General features: G+C 35.9%; 2 protein-coding genes and 1 long non-coding RNA gene across 5 annotated transcripts in view; 1 reads left to right on the top strand and 2 right to left on the bottom strand.

The window, feature by feature from the left end:
• Positions 1–5,399: 5,399 nt before the first annotated feature.
• LOC117336174 (galactose-3-O-sulfotransferase 3-like) lies at positions 5,400–24,089 on the top strand. Its single transcript, XM_033896568.1, has 2 exons — positions 5,400–6,601; positions 21,218–24,089. Exons 1-2 carry the CDS (start codon positions 6,564–6,566, stop codon positions 22,377–22,379), a joined length of 1,200 nt encoding a protein of 399 aa, XP_033752459.1. The 5' UTR covers positions 5,400–6,563; the 3' UTR covers positions 22,380–24,089.
• On the bottom strand, positions 15,943–17,466 carry LOC117336176. The gene is made up of 2 exons (XR_004534543.1): positions 17,251–17,466; positions 15,943–16,721 (listed from the first exon to the last, which is right to left on the bottom strand). It is a non-coding gene; the product is annotated as an uncharacterized LOC117336176 (long non-coding RNA).
• Positions 24,086–25,461, bottom strand: part of LOC117336175 (DNA damage-regulated autophagy modulator protein 2-like) — a 37,189-nt gene continuing 35,813 nt past the window's right edge. For all 3 annotated transcript variants that reach the window (XM_033896569.1, XM_033896570.1, XM_033896571.1), the window contains exon 8: positions 24,086–25,114. In XM_033896569.1, the coding sequence (XP_033752460.1) occupies positions 24,884–25,114 (231 nt within the window). In that variant the 3' untranslated portion in view covers positions 24,086–24,883. The remainder of the gene's footprint in view (positions 25,115–25,461) is intronic.

The following is a 25,461-nucleotide window of genomic DNA, read 5'->3' as shown; positions in this document are numbered from 1 at the left end:
CAACCCATACCAGCCTGCGATGAACCTTTTTCGCAAGTTATTATAGATTGTGTAGGTCCCCTACCTAAAACTAGGTCAGGAAATGAATACCTATTAACTGTGATGTGTGCATCGACAAGGTTCCCAGAAGCCATTCCTTTAAGGAATATAAAGGCTACCACTATAGTGTCAGCATTGACAAAATTCTTTACATTAGTTGGTTTGCCCAAATCTATACAGTCTGATCAGGGCTCAAATTTCATGTCTACTGTTTTTCAGCAGGTGATGTATCAGTTAGGTATCCAACAGTTCAAATCCAGTGCGTACCACCCAGAGTCCCAAGGGGCACTTGAACGTTTTCACCAAACTCTTAAAAATATGATAAGCACCTACTGTTTGGAGTATGAAAAAGACTGGGACACTGGCATTCACATGCTATTGTTTTCGGCTCGTGAATCGGTTCAGGAATCCCTGGGCTATAGTCCATTTGAACTTGTATTTGGTCGTAAAGTCCGTGGACCTTTGAAACTTCTGAAAGAAAAATGGTTGGAAGAAAGCACCGATACCAACCTTCTAGAGTATGTCACCAATTTTAAACAAAAACTGGTCAGGGCTAGGGAAATAGCTAGTACAAATTTAAAGGCTAGTCAGAGGAAAATGAAAACTTGGTATGACAAAAATGCTCGGAGTCGAGTATTTGAACCTGGAGAAATGGTATTAGTTCTGTTACCGGTGCCAGGGCACTCCCTACAGGCTCGTTATCACGGACCTTATGAAGTAGAATGTAGAGTAGGAGAGCTGGATTATGTTGTTAAAACTCCAGGGCGTAGGAAAACTAAACAGCTATGTCATATCAATATGTTAAAGAAGTATGTTGGTCGAGATGACCCCATGAATACCAAAAGTGTTCCTTGTGCTATAGTAAACCCAGAAGTAGTGGAGAACAGTATTGATGATCAGGATATAGAACCTGATGATAGGGATTGTTCAGTTAGACTTAAGAACTCTGATGTTCTCGCAAACTTGGATACAAAGTTAGAACACCTGACAGTTGGTCAGAGAGAAGAGATGAAAGGTTTAATTAATGAGAACATACACCTGTTCCCAGATGTCCCTAATAAGACTACAGTATTGTTTCATGATGTTGATGTAGGGGAGGCAACTCCGATCAAGCAACATCCATATAGGCTTAACCCAGTTAAGGCTAAGATAATGAGTGATGAAATTCAGTACATGTTGGATAACGATATAATCGAAACTAGCCAAAGTGAATGGAGTTCTCCGTGTTTGCTAGTTCCTAAACCTGATAAGTCATTCCGGTTTTGTACTGACTTTCGTAAAGTTAATGCGGTTACTAAAACTGACTCTTTTCCTATGAAGAGGTTGCAAGATTGTATTGACAAAGTTGGTAGTGCAAAATATGTTACAAAATTTGACCTTCTTAAAGGCTACTGGCAGGTCCCTTTAACGGAGCGAGCAAAGAATGTCTCCGCATTCGTAACTCCGACCGGTCTGTATCAATATAAGGTCATGCCCTTTGGCATGAGAAATGCCCCTGCCACTTTTCAGAGGCTAATGAACAAGATGATAGCTAACCTTGAGGGTACAGAGTGTTATATAGATGATGTAGTTATTTATAGTGACACTTGGGAGCAACATGTGAAACAAGTGAGTGCGTTCATGGAAAGAATGAGTGAGGCAAATCTGACAATCAATTTGGTCAAGAGTGAGCTTTGTTGTGCGACAGTTCAATATCTAGGTCATACTGTAGGTCTAGGTCAAGTAAAACCTGTACAGGCCAAGGTTGAAGCTATTGATAAATTTCCAATTCCCAGTAACAGAAAAGAAGTTATGAGATTTTTAGGCATGGCAGGATTTTATAGGAATTTTTGTCCAAATTTTTCTACTGTGGCTTATCCATTGACCAATCTACTTCAAAAGAATGTGAAGTTTAAGTGGAATGCAGAATGTCAAGTTTCCTTTGAGAAGATAAAGGCTATACTTACCAACAAACCAGTATTAGTAGCTCCTGATTTTGAAAAGCCCTTTACTATTGTTGTAGACGCTTGCGATATAGGTGTTGGAGCTGCTTTGACACAAAATGTTGATGATTTTGACCACCCTGTTAGTTACTTTTCAAAGAAACTTAATAAGCACCAGAGAAACTATTCTACGGTAGAAAAGGAGTGCTTAGGATTGGTTCTAGCAGTACAACATTTTGAATTCTATGTAGGTGGATCTGCTTGTCCGATCACTATCTTAACTGATCATAATCCACTTACATTCCTCCAAAGGGTGAAGTATAAAAATCAAAGACTTTTAAGATGGGCTTTAACCCTGCAAGAGTTCAACCTGGATGTAAAACATGTTAAGGGAATAAACAACAAAGTTGCAGATGCTCTGTCTAGAGCAGGTATTTGAATATACCTTCTATGTTTCTGAATAATGTAATATATATTACACAGTATGTTTATATATAGATTCATTAGATGTTGAGGTATCATATATATATATACTACTTTGATTTTTGCTTGTTATAATGTACTGATTATTGATATTACTATGTATAGTTTATACTTGCAAAGTTTTCATACAATTCAAACTTTGTTTTAAGGGGGGAAGTGTTATGTATACTAGAAATACATGGAGAGTATAAAACAAAATTCTATTATTTATATTTGTACTTCATAAATGATGTAGTGTAAATTGTGTACTAGATATAAGTCTACAATGTGTTTCCGATAAGTGTATGAATCCGCGCTCCGCATTGGACGTGTGTGTATCTTTCTTTCAATCCGTGCTCCGCATCAGTATACATGGACTTATGGGAAAATCACGGGAAAGGTGCTGTAAGAGAAACGCGTGGCGATTCCTGGAGATGCTGAGCGTTCGCATGGCGAGACAGGAGTTGGAAGAGGTGTTTGTGTGACAATATGAACCGTATTGAGGTTTTACTGTTGTATATGTGTTCAACAGTGATGGGTTAACTTCAACTTAACTGTAATCCAGTCATATTATGGCGCTGTAAGCTAACCAGTGAGAGCGTGAGGCTGGCCAGTTGATTTGGATAATAGAGTCTACTGCTGTATTGGGATTCGTCTGCCATAGAGAATCTTGTTTTTGCTGTGCTGAGATTCATCGGCCATGGAGAACCTTCTCAGGAATATATATTATATTGTGATCCGCATGTCTAACACGGGACTGGAGAGTTTGCCACCCTATACGTGAGTACAAGTGGTCAATTACCGTGTGTGGATTTGGGCCCTCGCGACTATATATACATATAGGCCATGTTTACTTGTTGATGACAGGAACGTTTTTACAATATCATGGCCTCGTGTCGCGTTAGTGACTCGCGCGCAATCATGCTTACCATTACGCGGAAGATTGATTCCTAGCATGAACTCTGTACTTTTACTTATGTCCTACAGTTTAACTTGTCAAATGTACTTGTGTACATTGCATTAAGTGCCCAGAATGTTCGGTCATTTGATTCTTACATATAATATATAGGTATTATACTATATGTATGTATATGTATATGTTGAAATGTATTTTGTAAATTAAACATTGTTGAATGTGTTATCAGCCTTTGATCTGATTGGTTTACACGTGTGTGTACTCTATGTAGTGCCTCTAAGTTGTACGTAAATTTACCCTTTCACTAACTGGCAGTTTCCGGCCGTAACAATTATATTGTAAATATGTTTCTCTATACATCATGTGAAAAGAGAATAAAATTAATTTGAATTTGAGTCGAAGTCCGAGGGGCGTGGTTCGAATCTCACTACCCGTGTCGGGTTGTGTTTTGTTCCGTAATCTTAATGATGTCGAAGATGAATTTCATTATGTTTATTCTTAAATACCCATGTTATTCTGATATACGCAAGAAATTTTTGAAAAGTTATCATTTCAAAAAGCCAAGCATGTTTTGAAATTGATACAGTTATTTAAAGGGCAAAATAAAGGGACAAAAATGGAAACATTAGCTAAGTATATTAAAGCGGCTAATGCCAAAAGAATTTCATTAACGTAGTTGTGTTCTCCGAGTATATTGTTTCTTGTACGTATCTATAAGTGTTTGTCGATATTATGTAAATGTGAAATATTATGTACTATGGGTATATGTATGATACTGATGAGTCGGAAGACTTAAAGTTAATAAAGAACTTGAACTTGTGTGTTCCCGGGAAGCTGAGGAAACGAGCCGGTCTGTGCTGTTGTGGTTGTTGGCAAGACACTTTACCCTTATTGCTCTGGATGGCATGCGATTGGCCTCCCGACTACTACAAAGAGACAACGCCTCAAAATGACTCTGATTGTCCATGGGCCGATGAACCCCTAATATATCCCAAAGCAACAGTGGTTTCAGACACAGACTATTAGAAAAAAGCATGAACAAATCACATGTCTTTTTTTAAACGATTAAGATACCAGTAACGATGTAATAACTATGTAGGTAAAGTGGTGTCTGTGTCCGTATGCATTGCAATAAAGTGAAGCTCATTTTATATATTAAATGTTATGGACAATTTATTACATTTTTAATTAGACTGTGTGATATGTATTACTATTTGAGTGAAATCGAACAGGACCTTCCATATGTTACGATGTCTATTTGTTAAAGGGAGTTATTTGGATTGTCACGTTTTACTCGAACCACCTTCAATAATAGTGATTATTATTTAAACTTGAATAAACGAGTAATGTATTAATTTGTAATTATCTCCTTGTCGAAAAACTCTTATTACTAAAAATAAAACAACCGTGAATGTGCATATGTAACATATGGTTATCTGTTTAGTGTACGAGATATATCTTTTGAAATATTTTATGGATTATTTTTGAAGTAATTACAGTTAATACTGGCATACATTTGTCGCTAAGAAACACGTAACGCCAAAGCTGAGAACAGGTATGCCCAGGATGTTTAACTTATTAAGATCTATTGTGTCCAAACAAATCGATTTTTGCCCATTACCTCATCATTTAATGAAGCTCTTGATATAAATGAGACCGTGAAGGTTAATGGCAAACAATGTTAGTCATCCCCTCATTTCAGTCACTTACAATTTTCGAACGATTATATCAGATTGTCCGACTAAAGGTCAAACGGTGAAAGGTTAAACTATAAGTATTTACAGTAAACTACGATTTCAAAATTCTTTTGGATAGTATCCCTGGTACCAGCAACGATCATTATTATATATATATATACCTTTAGATACCAGCAATGGTCACGTGATATACTTATCTACCACGACGTTAGGTGCTGAAGTCAACAATACTTACGGTAAATATGAAACTTGAAACCACAAATACAACAATAGCCTTAATGAATACTCAGGGGTATATATGTATATATATATATATATATATATATATATGTAAATCGATCGAAGGCCAAGTAGTATAGCTTCAGTATGACACTTGGACCAGAAGAAAGCCCAGAGAAAAACGTGTCATCAGATATTTTGAATTATTTTGGGATAAAAAATATATATATTTCAGAATCCATTCATGTTACATTATCAATTTACCGCATTAGCATTTAACATTGAATGTTTTATACACCATCAATACCGGCGTATTGACTCCAACAGCTTGTTCTTAATGATAAGGTAATGGCGAGAACTCTTTTACTGGATGTTTGTGTACCCCGATAGACACATGTGTGGACGTCTGTGTACCCCGATAGACACGTGTGTGGACGTCTGTGTACCCCGATAGACACGTGTGTGGACGTTTGTGTATCTCGATAGACACGAGGGTGGACGTTTGTGTACCCCGATAGACACGTGTGTGGACGTCTGTGTACCCCGATAGACACGTGTGTGGACGTCTGTGTACCCCGATAGACACGAGGGTGGACGTTTGTGTACCCCGATAGACACGTGTGTGGACGTCTGTGTACCCCGATAGACACGTGTGTGGACGTTTGTGTATCTCGATAGACACGAGGGTGGACGTTTGTGTACCCCGATAGACACGTGTGTGGACGTTTGTGTATCTCGATAGACACGAGGGTGGACGTTTGTGTACCCCGATAGACACGTGTGTGGACGTCTGTGTACCCCGATAGACACGTGTGTGGACGTATGTGTACCCCGATAGACACGAGGGTGGACGTCTGTGTACCCCGATAGACACATGTGTGGACGTCTGTGTACCCCGATAGACACGTGTGTGGACGTCTGTGTACCCCGATAGACACGTGTGTGGACGTTTGTGTATCTCGATAGACACGAGGGTGGACGTTTGTGTACCCCGATAGACACGTGTGTGGACGTCTGTGTACCCCGATAGACACGTGTATTGACGTATGTGTACCCCGATAGACACGTGTGTGGAAGTCTGTGTACCCCGATAGACACGTGTGTGGACGTCTGTGTACCCTGATAGACATGTGTGTGGACGTCTGTGTACTCCGATAGACACGTGTGTGGACGTCTGTGTACCCCGATAGACACGTGTATGGACGTTTGGGGACGTTTGAACGCGTCGGTAATTACAGTGATATTTTATGTACAAGATGACGTCGCTGTTATACTTAATGAGAGGTTGGTGAAACTCGCGCTTACACAATGTTCGGGATCCGTCAAAGGTCAGGACGCTTCAAACGGTACGTTCTCTTCTGTTGTCTTTTACAGTTGATGATCTTCTTTTACCACCGTTATGTTCTCTACAGTAAATTTATTCAACGGTCTGTTCTGTATTAAAACATAGGACCTGATAAAATATAAATCTTTTAAGAGACAGAGCAGATGGTAGTCACTATACAATAATATATTGATATTATGAACTAGTTCTCCTATTGATTGTGTCCATCATGTAAGCTCGACGCCACAGGACGAGGACCGATTTGACAATAATACGTTCTTACATACAACTTTACCACAACAATAAAGCCGTCTCGAAACTTGTAAAAAGACGACCCCCAAGAATAAGACCCACTGTATCCCCCTGTATCCGCCTGTATCCCCCCTGTATCCCCCTGTATCTCCCCTGTATCCCCCTGTATCCCCCTGTATCCCCCTGTATCCCACTGTACCCCACTGTATCCCCCTGTATCCACCTGTATCCCCTGTATTCCCCTGTAACCCCCCCCCCCTCTGTATCTGTATTTCCCCTGTATCCCCCTGTATCTCCCCTGTATCCCCCTGTATCCCCCTGTATCCCACTGTACCCCACTGTATCCCCCTGTATCCACCTGTATCCCCTGTATTCCCCTGTAACCCCCCCCCCCCCCCCCCCCCCCCCCTCTGTATCTGTATTTCCCCTGTATCCCCCTGTCTCCCACAGTTGTCATCAGTACAATACACGGGATCTTTATATATTCCTGTCTTTCCTGTGTTTTCATTTCTTTCCTCTGTTCTGTCTTTCTGTGCTTTGTTTTCTTCTATGGGCATTTCCTTGACCCCGTCCTCAAAATGGCATTGGCTGTTGCGAGGATGTTAAACCAAAACCCTGAAAAAAAAAGAAAAAAAAGAAAGAAAACAAAACACACACAACAAAAAAAACATCTAAGAAGATCGATTTTCTTTGAAACATGGTAAGAAAAATCACATATCAAATTATGAAATCTTAACAAAATTCCTTTATTCTGTATATCCTTCAGAACTGCCGCCGCTTCTCTTTTTAGCTAACAAATCAAAGAGGGCAGTAACCATACTTTTTCGTTAATATGTCTTGTTTTTATTCTTGTCCTCCTTTTGAGAATATGGATTTTACCTAGATTTGTGTGGCGAATGAAACATAACACGCTTGCTCTCCCGGAACGCTTGGTCTTACTTTCCCTGTGCTATTCAAGGGCGTTTTTGTAAATCTAGATTTTGTTGATATAATGCTCTCGTTCCATCAATTATGAGTTAGAATTACTATTTCTTTTGGAGTGGTATTCTCCCCGTGTTATCACAGCCGGTGCGTAAACCATTGGTATGTTGTGTGGTTCGTGAATTGTGTCACTCGAAGGTTATATATAACCCACAATAAAATACTTACTCCTTGGAAAACCCTCTCTGTTTTGAACACACAAATCTATATTTCTGGATCCAGATGTCAAAACCACAGTAACAGACATGGCATGCGCATGACACGTAATAATGTCATCATCGTCTGTAAATACTATTACATTACTTGTTTGCGGAAAGAACTAGGCTTGCTTAAAAGGAAGGTAACTCTATCTACACATTATATAAATACTGGCCAATTATTCTGCAGTATTGTAATTTTTCAAAACACTGGTAGTGTAAGGGATATATATCTAACTCGTTTATTAACTTTTGGAAAAGTGTTTACTCCAGAAATGGATTTAATGGAATGTGGACTTGATCTTGAATAATCTTGGACACCATCTTCTAGAAATTATGCTTCTATCAAAACGTTTGATTTCCCACTCTTAACACTACATTGCGTGTATCATTATTTCTATCTTATGAACGTCTTCGTTCTCTTGTAATAAAATAAATATATTCCAAGAAAAGCGAACAGGGCGTATTTAGTTGAATATACAACCAGGGCTCTTAGAAAATATACGCCAGATGAAGTAAAATAAAAAGATAGAATTTCTCAACAGCAAAATCTTTGTCGATTTTTTTTTTTTTTTTCATATGAGGCTTGATATATTAAAAGCTTATCAGAAAAGTAACAGAGATCTTCAATTCAGTTACTCTTATAGATATATCTTACCTTAAAAAACGTTATTGATCATATCGATCGGATACCTGGTTCCTAGCCAATTCACTAGTCACTAGTTTTTGCGAGGGCATATACCATCTCCCAACTGATAAGTTCCTGGTGTATCTAGATTGAGATATTGTGGGATCTTCCGAATAATAAGATATTTGTGATCTAAGTAGAGGGAATATATCAAAGCAAAATTTTGCATTTCTTAAAATTATCCAATATCCTATATCAAAATGCATACAAACTGTTATTTTGGCCTCTCTTTGTTGGATATACTAGCCGTCATGTACCGATTGTGTAGCTGGTGTTCTCACTGGTATCCTCTGGTACGTCATATGGTGTTTTGTTGTGTCTCTATGTTCCTGACATTTTGGTTTGTCTCTTTTTTTCTAACATTTCTGCCACTCTCAACAAACCAGTTCAATTGATCAACATATTATATGATAAAGTCTTGTCTAATTCCTACAGTTTTTGTTTCTCTCTTGAGAAACAATCATAATAATGCCCTATAACCTTTTTCTTTTAATCTATATTTCACTACCATTTTGACTTTGTTTGATACAGATATATCTGTTCAGTATAATCTTGCGGTAAAATTATGATAACTTAACAGTTGCCAATTGAACTAGCAGGCATATCAACCAATGAGCATGAATACGTTTTTGCAACCTTGTGGACGATACACCTTCGCATATCCTCCTCAAACTGCACGTTTAAGTCGTGAATAACATTATCCCGTTATGTTTGATTTAATATTCTGTAAAGTCAAATCCCTAACAACACACTTTTGTTGAAAGCTTATTGAACATGCCTGTTGGAAAAAAACTTGAAGGTTATATACATGTTTACGTCGTACACGGCCATACATGTGACATCTGTTTATCTGGACAACTAGAGAAAAGTATTCGATCGGTTTTATTGGAATTAATTGTTATACACATTTGTCGTTTATAATTAACAATAGACGTGTTTAGTATCGCAGTGTTTACGTTTCTTAACATTTCTTTGTGTCCACGTATTGATATTAACCACTCCGTCATGACGCGATATCAATGCTAGGAGGGGAAAAAACAGTACAAATGTGTTATTCAGCCAAAAAAATGTATAACCGAATTTTTACATAATTTAAAGGGTACACACATTTAGCAGTAATCATGTTATACTAATTTGCTTACTGAAAAAAAAATCCTCTAAATTATTATTGTGCCAATTGCATTTTCTAAATACCGCCTTACATATGTAGATTATATGCCTAAATCCATCATTGTCTCATCTGTTCGATGGCGACTTTGAGACCAGTTAGCTTTTGATCGGCTCAGCGCTAAGGGTTTGTTATTTATGCTCTATAATGTGGCTATAGTGGCATAAAGACTATGATATTTTGCCAAATGCTGGTAGGAATACACCAAATGTATTTTGATGGACTGTTATAGGTTGAATTGTGAACAATTTGCAAAAATTATCTATTACACTTTGACAGTCAGCTTATTTTTCATGGTATACCTAAACCATTCTTTTTTCTCAACTTTCCAAATATGTAATTGGTTTTGTTGTCGGTCACTGAGAAAAAAATACAAAGTTTCTATATGGTTTCACTGTGTTGGATGTATTTCCCGAAAAGGTGTGAGAAAAATAGTCCATCATATGTTAGGTATGCAGGATAAGGATATTCTACCCTCGGGTGTAGAAGTACCCGGTCAAGCCTCGGTTCTGATCCCAAATTCTACATCCTCGAGTAGAATTCCCCTATCCCATATAGCAACATATGATGGACTCTATTACAATAATCTTGTGGAGGTGTTTATGAGATAAACAGGATATGCATATATCACGAGGAATAAGCTACACTTCAACAAAGGTGACGGTGTTGGCTGGAACAGCTGGCTCTAACAGACGACTTGTAATGTCTGGACCTTGTCTATATTTTTAAATCAGAATTAATAAAGCCGCACTCTGTCTCCTGTCACTAACAAAATAGGGAATTAATTTCAGCAGCAGAGACATATATCTGTTTACAAAATCGGATAACACATTGGTCTAGACACTGCCCTTTAGGCTGTCGAGCTTTTCGCTGGGCATCGGATGTTATATTAAGCTTATATCATCAGTCCGTGTCATCCGCATGGTACAGCAAGTTATTGACGCTTCTGTGTCCTCCACAGAGTACAGCACGGTATTGACGTTTTTGTGTCCTCCACAGAGAACAGCACGGTATTGACGTTTTTGTGTCCTCCACAGAGTACAGCACGGTATTGACGCTTGTGTGTCTTCAATAGTGTACAGCACGGTATTGACGATTTTGTATCCTCCACAGAGTACAGCAAGGTATTGACGCTTGTGTGTCTTCAATAGTGTACAGCACGGTATTGACGCTTGTGTGTCTTCAATAGTGTACAGCACGGTATTGACGCTTGTGTGTCTTCAATAGTGTACAGTACGGTATTGACGCTTTTGTGTCCTCCACAGAGAACAGCACGGTATTGACGTTTTTGTGTCCTCCACAGGGTGCAGCAAGGTATTGGCGCTTGTGTGTCTTCAATAGTGTACAGCACGGTATTGACGCTTGTGTGTCTTCAATAGTGTACAGTACGGTATTGACGATTTTGTATCCTCCACAGAGTACAGCAAGGTATTGGCGCTTGTGTGTCTTCAATAGTGTACAGCACGGTATTGACGCTTGTGTGTCTTCAATAGTGTACAGTACGGTATTGACGCATGTGCTTCCTCCATAGTGTTCAGCACGGTATTGACACGTGTGTGTCCTCCCCTCGACGCCATTGTGCTCTCGACTATACGATACGTCTTTTAGACGTTTATATGTCAAATTCAAGCATTTTGCTTTTCATTGTTTCAACTTTATCTACATCTAATTTGATAAACTCAACAAAATATCCGGAATGCGTCTTAAGTCGGGATCCTATAAACGGTATGTGTACTTCGTTTTACATTATTTATTTGATATTTCTTTTACTTCATTTATTTGTGTTGGTTTAATTTTTATCATTACGGGTTAGAGAATCAATTATCTTAAGGAATATGTTATTTTGATCATTTTAGCAAAGTTAATGAAGACTCCATGGAGGTCTATATTTTTTGTTTATATTTCTTTTGATCAATTTTTTGGTTTGTATTATGGCTTGATTAGTATGTCAGTATTCTTTCGTGATTTTTTAAAGATAAACTCATAGTAATTCCTATGATGTTATCATGACATTCAAGCTCAGGAAAACACATGACAATTTATACATGTTTTGGGACCTATGAACTGTCTGTTGATAAAGGGATTGAATTACTTTAAACATATTGTATTTGCCTTTTTTAACAAAAGAGATTGGGCAATAGTTCATATAACTTATTCAGCCCTCTCCGAGCATACATACAAAATGCACCTAAATGGCTGCTTTATCCTATTTATACATCAAAAAATTTGTTCCAATCAAGAAATTCAAAAATACAAAGCAGGAGGAAATTTTAGAAGAAACCAGAAAGTACTATGATAGACTCTATAGAAATAATGATAAACCCTCTAATTACTCATGGATTAATGATCTCTCACTTACTGATATCCCTAAATTAACAGTCGATGAAAAAAATAATTTAGAAGGTAATATTAATTATAAGGAAGCAACAGATGTATTAAAAAGTATGAAAAATGATAAAAGTCCTGGGTCAGATGGTTTCACTGTTGAATTTTTTAAATTTTTTTGGAAAAATCTTAATTCATTTATTATTCGATCAGTAAATCGGGGATATGAAACAGGTGAATTATCTGTAACTCAAAAACAGGGAATCATTATTTGTATACCAAAGGGAGATAAACCCCGTCAGTTTTTAAATAATTGGAGACCCATTTCTCTTTTAAATGTTATATATAAAATAGCTTCAGGATGCATCGCAAACAGACTTAAATCAGTTCTAGATAAACTTATACATAGTGATCAAACAGGTTTCATTCCGGGCAGATATATAGCTGATAATACTAGATTAATTTATGATGTAATGGATTATACAGAAGAACAACATATACCAGGCATGCTTCTTTTAATAGACTTCGAAAAAGCTTTTGATTCTGTTTCATGGACATTTATAAATCAAGTTTTAGAATTTTTTAACTTTGGGGACTCAATTAAACATTGGATAAAAACTTTTACAAATAATATTTCTTCTTTTGTAAACCAAGGTGGAAATTTATCTAAACCTATTAAACTAGAAAGAGGCTGTAGACAAGGAGATCCATTATCACCCTATATTTTTCTTCTCTGTGCAGAAATATTAGCAATTAAATTAAGAGCAAATACACACATAAAAGGCATAAAAATTGACACAACAGAACATCTTATATCACAATTCGCTGATGACACTTCTCTTATTCTAGATGGTACTGAAACATCACTTAGGTATGCTTTAAAAGAACTTAATTACTTCTGGGAAATATCGGGACTCAAATTAAGCTACACAAAAACACAAGTTATATGGATAGGAAGTAAAAAATACAGTTCAGAGAAATTAGTCAATAATCTTGCTCTATCATGGGGTTTAACACATTTTAATCTTTTAGGAATTAACTTCAATGTTGACCTCAGTAAAATAGTTCAGTCTAACTTCAAAGAAAAAATTGCTAAATTAAAGGCACTAATTAAACAGTGGAATAGACGATATATAACTCCGATAGGTAGAGTAACCGTAATAAAAACACTGCTACTACCAATACTTACACACTTATTTATAGGATTACCATCACCTAACCAATCTACTATGAAAGAGATTCAAAATATGTTCAATGAATACCTTTGGGGAAGTCCAATAGCAAAGGTCAAAGGAGATATTATTGTGAAATGTTATGAAGAAGGTGGCTTGAAAATGGTTAATATCCAACATTTTGAAATGGCCTTAAAATCAACATGGATTAGAAATATTTGTCTTAAAAGTTCAAATTGGCAGACACTTCTTTTTACAAAAATTAATAGAAATAAGTTTTTAACGTTAGGAAATAGATATATTGAATATAATATCAAAAATGTACTTCATAACAAATTTTGGATTGATGTTTTTAATGCGTGGAATATATTAAGAGGGAAAATTGAAATATTTATGCCAGAACAAATATTATCTCTACCAATTTGGTATAATGATTTAATAAAAATAGGTAATAATACTGTATATTATAAGCAATGGTTTGATAAAGGTGTGATTTTTATAAATGATTTACTTAAAGAAGATGGCAGCTATCTTCAACAGAATGAATTTAATGAAGCTTTTAATTTAAATACTAACTTCCTTGATTATAATGGTATTATATTGGCAGTCAAACGATTAGGATGGAATTTTGAAAAAAAACTTACATTACCATTGATACCACTGTATATTGATATTGTTATTAAAAGTAAAAAAGGTACAAGAGATATGTATAATGTATTGAATAAAAATAATGTATTGCCTACAGGCCAAGCAAAGTGGGACACCATATTTGGAAATATACCTATTGAAGAATGGAAAAAAATATACAGATTGCCTTTTGACACAAATAAAAATTCAAAACTACAATGGATGCAATTTAGAATTAATCATCATGTCTTAGCTACAAACACTTATTTGAAAAAGATTCATTTTGTTCAGTCTGATTTGTGTAATTTCTGCTTCATAGAAAAAGAAACAATACAGCATGTACTTTGGGAATGTAATAAAGTCCAAAATTTAATTATGGCTTTCCAAATTTGGTTGCAAGCTACTTGTAATGAGACATTTAATGTATGTAAAAAAGATTTCATTTTTGGTAAAATAGCACAAAACCCACACCAAAATAACAGAGCAGAAAATATTATAATACTAAATATGAAGCACTATATTTATTGTCAAAAGTGTTTAGGTAAAGCTCTGTACTTACCCACTCTAATTAGTAACCTTAAAACTTCATATAACATCGAGAGATACTTAGCAAAAAAATGTGACAAGGAAGCTACTTTTATTGAGGATTTCAGTGCTTACCATTCAGCTTTTAGAAAATAAATATAACCATTACATTAAGGTAGTGTCTTTCATTATGAAATAGATTTCAATTTACCAACGTAATTAATTTTTATATTTTTTCAATTTGCTTGTGTTTTTGTTGGACTAGTTTCTTTTCCATTAAATGTTTTTATTAGCAATAGTCAGTTATTTTTTTGTCACCCTTTCAGAAATTGCCTTTGCTTTCGTCGGAAATCTCGTTCCCTCTTCTCTTCTTCCTTTTATGTTTCCTTTCTCTCTTATCTTTGTATTTCCTTTTCAAAATCAGCTTCTACTTTTTATCCAAACTATCCCCCAATCCCATTTTTCAATTAGCTCCAGGCAATATATTCATTGGTTGATTGTTTTCAATTCTACATACACTATACTGCCCAATAATTAAGAATGTAATAGTAGATTATAATAGATTTAAAATACACCAAAAATGTAGGAGTATTCATAAAAATTGATTACATGTACATAATTAAGAGAGTATTGATGTATATGTTTGTCTGGAACTAATAAAAAAAAAAAAAAAAAAAAAAAAGAAATTCAAAATACATATTCTTCAAAAAAGGAAAGAATAACAATAAAATATGATTGTATATTTTGGTCTACACGTATTTGGCTTTCATCACACCAAAGTGTTAATATCAAATAGTAAAACACTTTTTGATATTCCAACTTCTAAGATAACGTAGAAGCCAATGTCTTGGCCTTCGATACAATGGGCAAGAATTAATTAAAGTGTTTAGCATTTTTGGTTATCCCCACACATGCATGAGGAATCGTTCATTAGGTTAGCCCTGAATAGATCACTTGGCAGTGTGCGACATTCATTTCGAAGTCTTATGTGTATTAATTTTCTATCTCCAGTAGTGATGAATTTTGGAACTGAAATTATATCCTGTTTTAATGGTTTTGAAAGGCGATAAGGGAATTAGATGACTTTTTATTAGGGATGAGGGGGTTCCATTTGAATATATGGATATAGAGGAAGGTACCAAGGACTTTCTCAGTAATTTAGTCCTACAGGTAGGTATAGTGAGATCGTTCGGATAACGATTAGTATAAGTAGATGATCCAGAGCGAAATTTTGGTAGAACATTTGTAACTTGGTGACATATAGATTTTGATTCTGAACATATTTGTTTGTTTGTTTTGTTTACGTCGTTCTGATGGTATTTTCCATCGTGTTTCAAAATAAATTGATTGCTTTGATGCATACACTGGTGTAACCTGGACGAGCACGACTAGCAGCGTTGATGTAAAGAATGGCACAAATACCCAATATACACTATATACATGGGTTTATTACAATAATGTACATGTTTAACAGTCACATATGCAATAATAGCAATATATACAACTTTCTCACAACTAACATACACATACATACACTCTGAATCTGCAATCCACAAATACTTCCAATGACGGCTGACGTATAGTGTCTGATGTACAGTCCACATAGAAAGTTGTTACACTCCAGACAAAGATTGTCAAGACAAGTTTATGTATCTGCTCAACGTTGCCACATAAATGTAGATATAATATGCCCACACAGGACATATGGGAATAGAGTTGTTCACAAAGGTCTGTATACAGTTATATCCGCCCACACAGGACATATGGAAATATGGTTGACCACAAAGGTCTGTATACAGTTATATCCGTCCACACAGGACATATGGAAATATGGTTGACCACAAAGGTCGGTATACAGTTATATCCGTCCACACAGGACATATGGAAATATGGTTGACCACAAAGGTCTGTATAAAGTTATATCCGTCCACACAGGACATATGGAAATATGGAGATATGGTTGCCCACAAAGTACATAACATTAAAATCTGCCCACACAGGACTTCTTACGATGCATATAGCTGCCCACACAGGATAGCTCACCAATAGTTGTCACACTTCACATCTCACCAACAGCTACCCACACAGGACTGCAATCAGTTAGTGATAATGGTGTTTGTATTGCCCACATAGGACTGGAAACTATGGTTACTGGATACCATGTCAGTCTCAAATGACTTCTGCCCTCACACCATCATAGGTTAAAACTGTAACGACATATATATGAATGTCTAACCAAAGGTTTTACTACACTATGCAAATACCATAATGATATAGTATTTATCTACATCATACTTCTATCAACATGCACTTATTTATGTAAACGACATATTATTTGACACTTATTCAATTGTACTCTTATAAAAGACTGATATAAAGAAAGTAAACTAGCGATACACCCGCTATATATATAGTTATACATATTATATAAGAGCTAATACGATAACTAAACACATACACGTTTAATACTCGTAAGACTTGCTAATTCTACCAAATAAGTTATGAATTACCGCAAATGCAACAATTCTAAACATATATTATACTTTACATCAAAAATCATAGCTCAGTTACTTCAAATATTAGCCTCATAAACATTACATTCACAGACCTATGAACTGTACTCATCGGTACGCATTACGATTAGAAAATAACATGTTATACTTCGGATATAAACGCAACAGATTTCGGGGTTTAAAAACCAACACATTGGTGTATAAGAAATATAATATAACTTACCGCAAACTGTATTTTGCGCTTGTTTAACCCATGTATACCTTCCAAGGTCACACAACCGGTTCGCCCGTTTACCCGTGCGAATATCTCTCTCACACTAATTTACTCGCTATGAACCCGGGTCCGGAGAATCCGTATTTATAGCAAATAACAAATAATTACCAAAACTAAATATAAATTACACAATAAAATAAATAGAAATTCTACCGTATTATAATTGTACAAGCAGCATAGAAAATATCCACTTCCTGGAATATAATGGATAAGTATATAGCAAAATATGGTTGGGACTGTGACAACTGGTAAGCCGGTAACTATTTGTAGCTGAACTTTCTAAATTACAATGTATATTTGAGACTTTTTAGAAATTTTAGTTTCTTATAATTTGATAGTGTTCCGTTAGTGAGGTCACAGTTGAGATCACTTACAGTTATAGTGTCGTCACTGATCTCCAGTGATTTCCCGATTGTTCCAAAAGCTAACTGATGCATTTGGTGGGGGCCCTGCTAGTAGGGCGTACGGATTGTACCTGCTGCCTCATTGCATGATCGTAAGAGGTGACTAAATTTGGGATCTTATCTTTTCTCTTCTTTCTAAACAGCTTTCTTGTTCCTAATGTCTCCCTTGACAATTCCTCACTTTTGGTCTTTCGTTGAGCGTTCTCCCCTGTGAAGAAGGCTTTGGGTTGGGTTCTGTCCCCTGGCCGAGACATACCAGAGTCTTTAAAAATGGTAGTTGCTACTCCTGCTTAGCGCTCAGCATACTTGGAGTGGGACGACTGGTTGGCCTGTTGTCAGTATAATGTGACCGGCTGGTGTGTCCTGTTGGGTGTCTTTGGCAGTATGCTTCAGTGAGGTAGCACTATAAATTGGCAAAGGTTCCGGCCTATCACAAGGAGACTTAACACGAACATACCGCAGCCTCCCAAAACACACATACGCACTCACCACACGCATGCATGACGCACGCATGGGAGGCCGTCCTTAAATGACCTTAGCTGTTAATTGGACGTTAAACAAAATAAACCAAACCAAATCAAAGCATTTGTTGGACTGTAAACATTGCATAGTAATCTCTTACGAGTTGGTGTGTCATTTTGTAACCAAATTGATTCAATGTTATGATGTTCGAGTTCTCCTTCGCCTTTGGGCTTCAATTGTATATGATACATTGATCATCATACCACCACCCAAAGCGTTGCTGTCAGATCAGGTGTGTCACTGAGTTTCAGTGAAACATATAATGTCACAATCAGTTTTATTAAGTTTAAGTTTTATTAATGAAGGAATCATTTGAAGAGCTTGGTGATCCTGGACCAGGGTTGGTTTCGACATCTCCTGCAATTATTAGCAGAAGTAAAAAAACAAAACAAAAAAAACTGTAATAGAGCTATTAATTATGTGTATCAAGCTAGTACGTTTGGGGACAACATCGTAACTGTATTTCAAAATATTCTTAGATTACTTAGAACTAATACTAGTAGGTAAATATGTATGAAGGCTGAGTTTTCATTTGTGCGGCAAACCAGGTGAAACATGCCAATAACCCCCCTACGTTGTATTATGGTATAACCCATTATCTAAGTTAATTAACACCAATAACCCCCCTATGTTGTATTATGGTATAACCCCTTATCTAAGTTAATTAACACCAATAACCACCCTGTGTTGTATTATGGTATAACCCTTTATCTAAGTTAATTAACACCAATAACCACCCTGTGTTGTATTATGGTATAACCCCTTATCTAAGTTAATTAACACCAATAACCACCCTGTGTTGTATTATGATATAACCCTTTATCTAAGTTAATTAACACCAATAACCACCCTGTGTTGTATTATGGTATAACCCTTTATCTAAGTTAATTAACACCAATAACCACCCTGTGTTGTATTATGGTATAACCCATTATCTAAGTTAATTAACACCAATAACCACCCTGTGTTGTATTATGGAATAACCTTTATCTAAGTTAATTAACACCAATAACAACCCTATGTTGTATTATGGTATAACCCCTTATCTAAGTTAATTAACACCAATAACCACCCTGTGTTGTATTATGGTATAACCCTTTATCTAAGTTAATTAACACCAATAACCACCCTGTGTTGTATTATGGTATAACCCTTTATCTAAGTTAATTAACACCAATAACCACCCTGTGTTGTATTATGGTATAACCCTTTATCTAAGTTAATTAACACCAATAACCACACTGTGTTGTATAATGGTATAACCCTTTATCTAAGTTAATTAACACCAATAACCACCCTGTGTTGTATTATGGTATAACCCATTATCTAAGTTAATTAACACCAATAACCACACTGTGTTGTATTATGGTATAACCCATTATCTAAGTTAATTAACACCAATAACCACACTGTGTTGTATTATGGTATAACCCAATATCTAAGTTAATTAACACCAATAACAACCCTATGTTGTATTATGGTATAACCCATTATCTAAGTTAATTAACACCAATAACAACCCTGTGTTGTATAATGGTATTACCCATTATCTAAGTTAATTAACACAAATAACCACCCTGTGTTGTATTATGGTATAGCCATTATCTAAGTTAATTAACACCAATAACAACCCTGTGTTGTATAATGGTATTACCCATTATCTAAGCTATTAACATATAAATGCGATAGAAATGTTGTGCCATACATGTATAGATATGATAATAGGTAAGAAGAGAAATAGCTGTCAACATTTCATAAAGCTTATAAAGTGTGTTGTGTGCACAAAAACAAAACAAGAGAAAACAATTCAGTACGTCATAGCAATACTTCGTAAATCATGTAAAGTAGATAGGAAAGACAACTGAACTGCTGCGGATGTTAACAAACAGGCAGTTGATTATCATATTTAATAACATATGCGCCGAAACGAAAACGTAACCCAAATTGAAGATTGAACGAAACAATTATTTTGGACGATTAGTTTACATACTAAGCTTAAATTGATAACATTGAATACTAACCTCTGATAATAATTGGAAGATTTAATCCAAATTGTCCGTTCGCTAGAAAGGCATGAATAGTAGTACCCAACGGTATTTAGAGTTAAAAAGAAGTATGCATTCCTTAAAAGTTATATCATATTTTTGTCGTTTTATCGAGTTCCTGAACCTGGCCTCTCTTGTTTTTGGACGAGAATATTGGATAAATGACACCAAATATGTTTCGGGTATGGTAATATCATCAAGCTGATGATCGTCTTGCGTTCTCTTGCTGCAGAGATAGACGCCACAATCAAAGTAAATCATCCAACAAAACTGCAAATAGTTCTCCGGCAATACTTCAAAACACCGGCATCAGCCAAGAGTACGGTATTCCAACTCCTCACGGAGCCCAGTGCCATCAACATGTAATTGGTAAAAGAAGTTTAAAGGATTCCATGCATGTGTTCAAAACCCCATCATGACGTTTCTTCATTGAAATCTTCATCATGTCTAACAACTCCTGGGTCATTTTGGTGTAAAAGGAACGGGTCGATGTGGTTAAACACGGTCCCTGTTACTCAGCTGACGGATCATGCTTGTATTGGTTATGAGGTAGAGCGTGGCTTAACACTCTGGAGACCCGGGTTCGATTCCTGTGGTGTTTTTCCCTGTTCTTTCACATTAGCGAGGAGATGAATTACTTAAAACAAGCACACCATTATATACATCCTTGAATCTCGTTCCTTTTTATTGTTTTATTTGAAATGATTAATTGATCTGACCTGATTGATTTAACTACATTACCTGAATTTTAATCACTTGTCATGCAATTTTTTTCCGAAAGATGTGTAATATCTAATCCTCAGGTTGAACAAGTTTAACACGACCTCACGCAGTTCTTGTTTACCGCCGCAGTTTCTAACAGATCTGGCTACTTATTGACTGTTCGAGTTTGAAACAATGTTTTTGAGCAATTCATAATATTATTTTTTGTTGTTTAATTTGCAGGCGTGGGATACTTTTGTGTCTGCTGCTTATGATAATGATGTCCATCCTCCAGGTCCGATATTATGCCATGTCTGGATCATCAGGACGAAATCACTGGGAAAAGTTCAGTTGGCAAGCACGTGATATATATAACGAAAGCCAGAGTAGCGGACTCGGGTTTCGTGTAAATAATGATGGTAGAGTGAAGCAACACATTGCCTTTCTGAAGGTACACAAAGCTGCAAGTTCAACAGCACAAAACATCTTCCTCCGGTATGCCATGAAAAGAGATTTAGTAGTGGTGATTCCACATGTCAACAAGATTTTTTATCCAAATATTATCAGCACTGGGACCACTGTGACGTCAAAGAATATTCTTCCTCCTCCAACAAATAGATCCTATGAAATCCTCTGCTGCCATGTCATATACGACAGAATAGCATTTGAGAGAATAATGCCGAGAGACACGGTCTATATTGGGATCATACGAGAACCTTTTGGGCATTTTGTATCCATTCTTAACTATTTCAGGCCTAAAGAAGTACTTGATATTAATGATACTTTGGCAGTTTCGAAATATTTACAAGAACCTACGCGCTACACAAAACTGAACTCTAAAAGTTACGTAAACAACAGAATGGCCAGAGAATTTGGATTTCCGTCAGATCTTTACATAACTCATAATGAAACCGAAATACAGTTTTATATAGATAAATTAGAATCAGAATTCCAGCTAGTTATCATTGTGGAACTATTTGACGAATGTATGATATTAATGCGTCGACTTTTGAATTGGAGACTGTCTGATGTGTTTTATCTTAAGAAAAATGTTAAAAATGAATTATTCGAGAAAATTAAGTTCACAGCCGGTGATGTTGACCGTTATAGGAAATGGGCTGTACTTGACTATGCTCTATATGATCATTTTTATCAGAGGCTTCTAAACCAGATTCGAATGCAAGGTCCTACTTTTAATGAGGAACTGCTTTATTTTAAGCGAATACGGCGTGATATGGACTTTTTCTGTAACCCAATGCCAGGAGTGAAGAAGTCAGGTGTATATCACTTTCATGCCTCGAGATGGAATCCGCCATTCATCATCACAGAAGAAGACTGCAAATACATGAATATAGGAGAGACCGCATTCATTAAAGAGATACGATTCAAACAATATGGACTTTAGGATGTTTCGGAGAATCTTGTTAAGTCTAATTTCTGTGGCTCGTTTCGGAGAACCTCTTTATGTAGAGAATGACTAATTTATCCTATGCGTTTATTTTTCATTTGTTATGAAGCTGGCAAAATGCAGTTAAATTGAGTGAACGTGAATAAATAGCATTGTGATTGACTCTAGTAGGAGACCTTCTCACAATTCAACCTTTACGTAGAGTATAAGTAATGAAGTGTATGTATGCTTATTCACTTGGCTCCTTTATATTTCCCTTTAATTTTCCCGTTTAATAATGTGTGAATTGAACTTCATCGATATATAAATCAATAGTATCTATGTTCACACTATTATCAATTAACTTGAAAAAAACACAGTAGCAGGTGTATTTGGCCACATGTAACGATTTTTTTTATTCTTTGTTTCTGGATGAATAACACTTATATTTTATCTTGTGGGATGGAAACTTTTTTTCACGAGTGCTAAGGAAATTAACAGGATAAAGTTATTCATCAAGATGTCAGTTTAAATCAGCCGCTCTGTATATTTGCTTGACGTGTTATAATTACTCCGCTGAATAATATAGTTCCTAAAATGGTATAGAAGTTTCGAAGAAAATTAATATAAAGTAAATAAATACAACAAGTGTAGTGCTCCAGCAATTTGATGCATATATTCTAGAATCGATAGATTATAATGTGTCAATGAAGAATTATTGGGATAAGTTATATAATAATATCACCGACAACAGCTGTCAAATGTGGCGAAGTGACCTGGATGTGATTAGGATATATTGTAGGCCGTTGAAGTCGATTGCGGACGGACACGTAAGATGAATACCAACAAATAAATCTTGACTGCAAAGTTCTTGTTATGCTTTCTAATTTGATACGGACATCAATCGTGACGCGATACATGTTCCTTTGATGGATGTGAGCTCTGAGGACTGGTTTGGTGTCTATGTCCAAGTAATTCTGCTGTCCCATTACGTATCAAATTCTCAGAGAACATTCCCATGTTAGTATGCTATAGAGACTTGGTGTGTTTTAATTGTATTTCTGCACGATTTTTGAGCTGCTTGGACAAGGAAAGATTATCGTTGGGGTTGATCATGATTTGTTGATGATACAATATGGCCGTTCTTGAAAGAATGCTTAATGAAGGGAGATAAATCTTTTTATGCTTTCACACAAAAAAAAATCGTTTCGTTAAGGGCGATATTTTTACTCTAAATACTGTGCACTGAAAGGTAAAAAAGGAGTGAACATATCGAAATCGTTATTTTCACCACCAAACACTATATTTCACTGCGAAAACTATTATCAATAGCATGTGTAGTTTATTATGTTCAAATCACCCTTCGTCCGTCCGTGAAGTCCTTAATGGGTCTTTTGTTTGGTGTTCTAGATATTAATTTATTTTTCAGTAGTTCTTATGCTGAACACAATGAAGTTGAACCAAATTAGAGTATATGTATTACTCAGATCGATATTTTACTCAGGCTATGTATGGATGATAATATGACATCCCCTTACATCAGTGGATATATATATATATATTATTTTTTTTTCGTGGTAGAAAATCCAAAATACAAAGGAACCAATCCGTCAAACATTCAATGTACTGTATGTCTATGGCTTTGCAATAGAAACAAACTTAACTATCACAGTTTAATCAACTGTAATATATCATTGAAGTAATAAAATAGAAAAACAAATAAATCACCACACTTGTCATATTTTTATTTCTTTTTTAGTTAATGTGATTGTAGGTTGAAGTTTAATCATAATTCACCAGCGGTACCTAAACTAGGACTCAGAAGGATAGGACCGGGGTAGCCTTGTAGTACACTACATCTCCACAGGTGAGGACCAAATGCTATGGTTCCCTTTGTTTTTACCTGTAGTCTATATATAGCATACATGTATAAGTTTTATCAATAAAATTTATATGCATTAAGTTTATCAGACTGCGGACTAAACTAGAATATGTGTCGTAATTGAGGAAAACATACATGTGGGTCAAACTACAGGTAAAAAGTATAGCAATGGACAGTTTGTGGAGGTGTGGAATACAACATATCTACTTGTAGTTTAAACCATCTACGCTTCCATTTAATCAAAGAATATACCTCTGATAAAGATTGATATGTCTGAGTGATTCTCTAGTAAATCATCATGTGTCGAATGATTTATTTTCAAGAAAACGGTGTGTCTTATGGCACTTAACATGATTTACCACTGTGTAAGGGATACTTAATTCATTGCCGCATGGATGTTTAGCAAACTTACAATATAAACATACAAAAACTATGGGTAGTATGAAGACGCTGTTATCCTTTCATTTCTCATGAATTTATCCAAAAACTCACCATTTAAAAAAATTATTTAAATGGGGTATGGAAGTCACAAATTCATTACTGTGCTAATGAATGCTTAAACGCATTCACTTTTAACAAAACAGGTATTTCTGGATACAGTGTCAAAACGAAAAATGATACTTCATAGCTCCATATTTTCTTATGGAAAGGATCCGGATGTGCCGGTGTTATTTTGGCCCACATATTCTGTTCCCAATATTTCTGTATGATTTAGTTGATCGCAGCCAATTTCAGGTTTGATGTCAAATACGACTTGTGGAGATGTCAATCTGAACTTTCTGAACTCTTTGTAGAATGTCACAAAAAACATCACTATGAAAATAGCCATTAGCCATTCCGAGATCGTTGCGACCAGGTGTTCTGCGTATCCCTAAATAAAACAAATTTCGGAATTAATTTCATTGTGAGTACATGCTGATATTGAAATTAGAATCATCGCACAACCGAAATCAATTAGAATTTACTTAGGTGATTATTACAGACCAAAAATAATGTCTAGACTTCCGTCCATCGTGCTCGGCCCCAGGTGAAAGTCGCACTGTCACGCTGTTCACCCTGTGCCGAGAACGGACAATGTTTATCCATAAAAGTAAAGAAAAAAATAGATGATTGTATTTTAAGAGAAACCGCAACCTTCACTTACGTTTTATCTTTACTCTTTTTACTTTTCATTATTTGATGTTACTCATAATTGAATATATGAGAAGGAAACTGTGA

This window comes from Pecten maximus, chromosome 10 (assembly GCF_902652985.1).
Source record: "Pecten maximus chromosome 10, xPecMax1.1, whole genome shotgun sequence".
Taxonomy (NCBI): Eukaryota; Metazoa; Mollusca; class Bivalvia; order Pectinida; family Pectinidae; genus Pecten; species Pecten maximus.
This window is presented reverse-complemented; position numbering and strand designations above follow the sequence as displayed.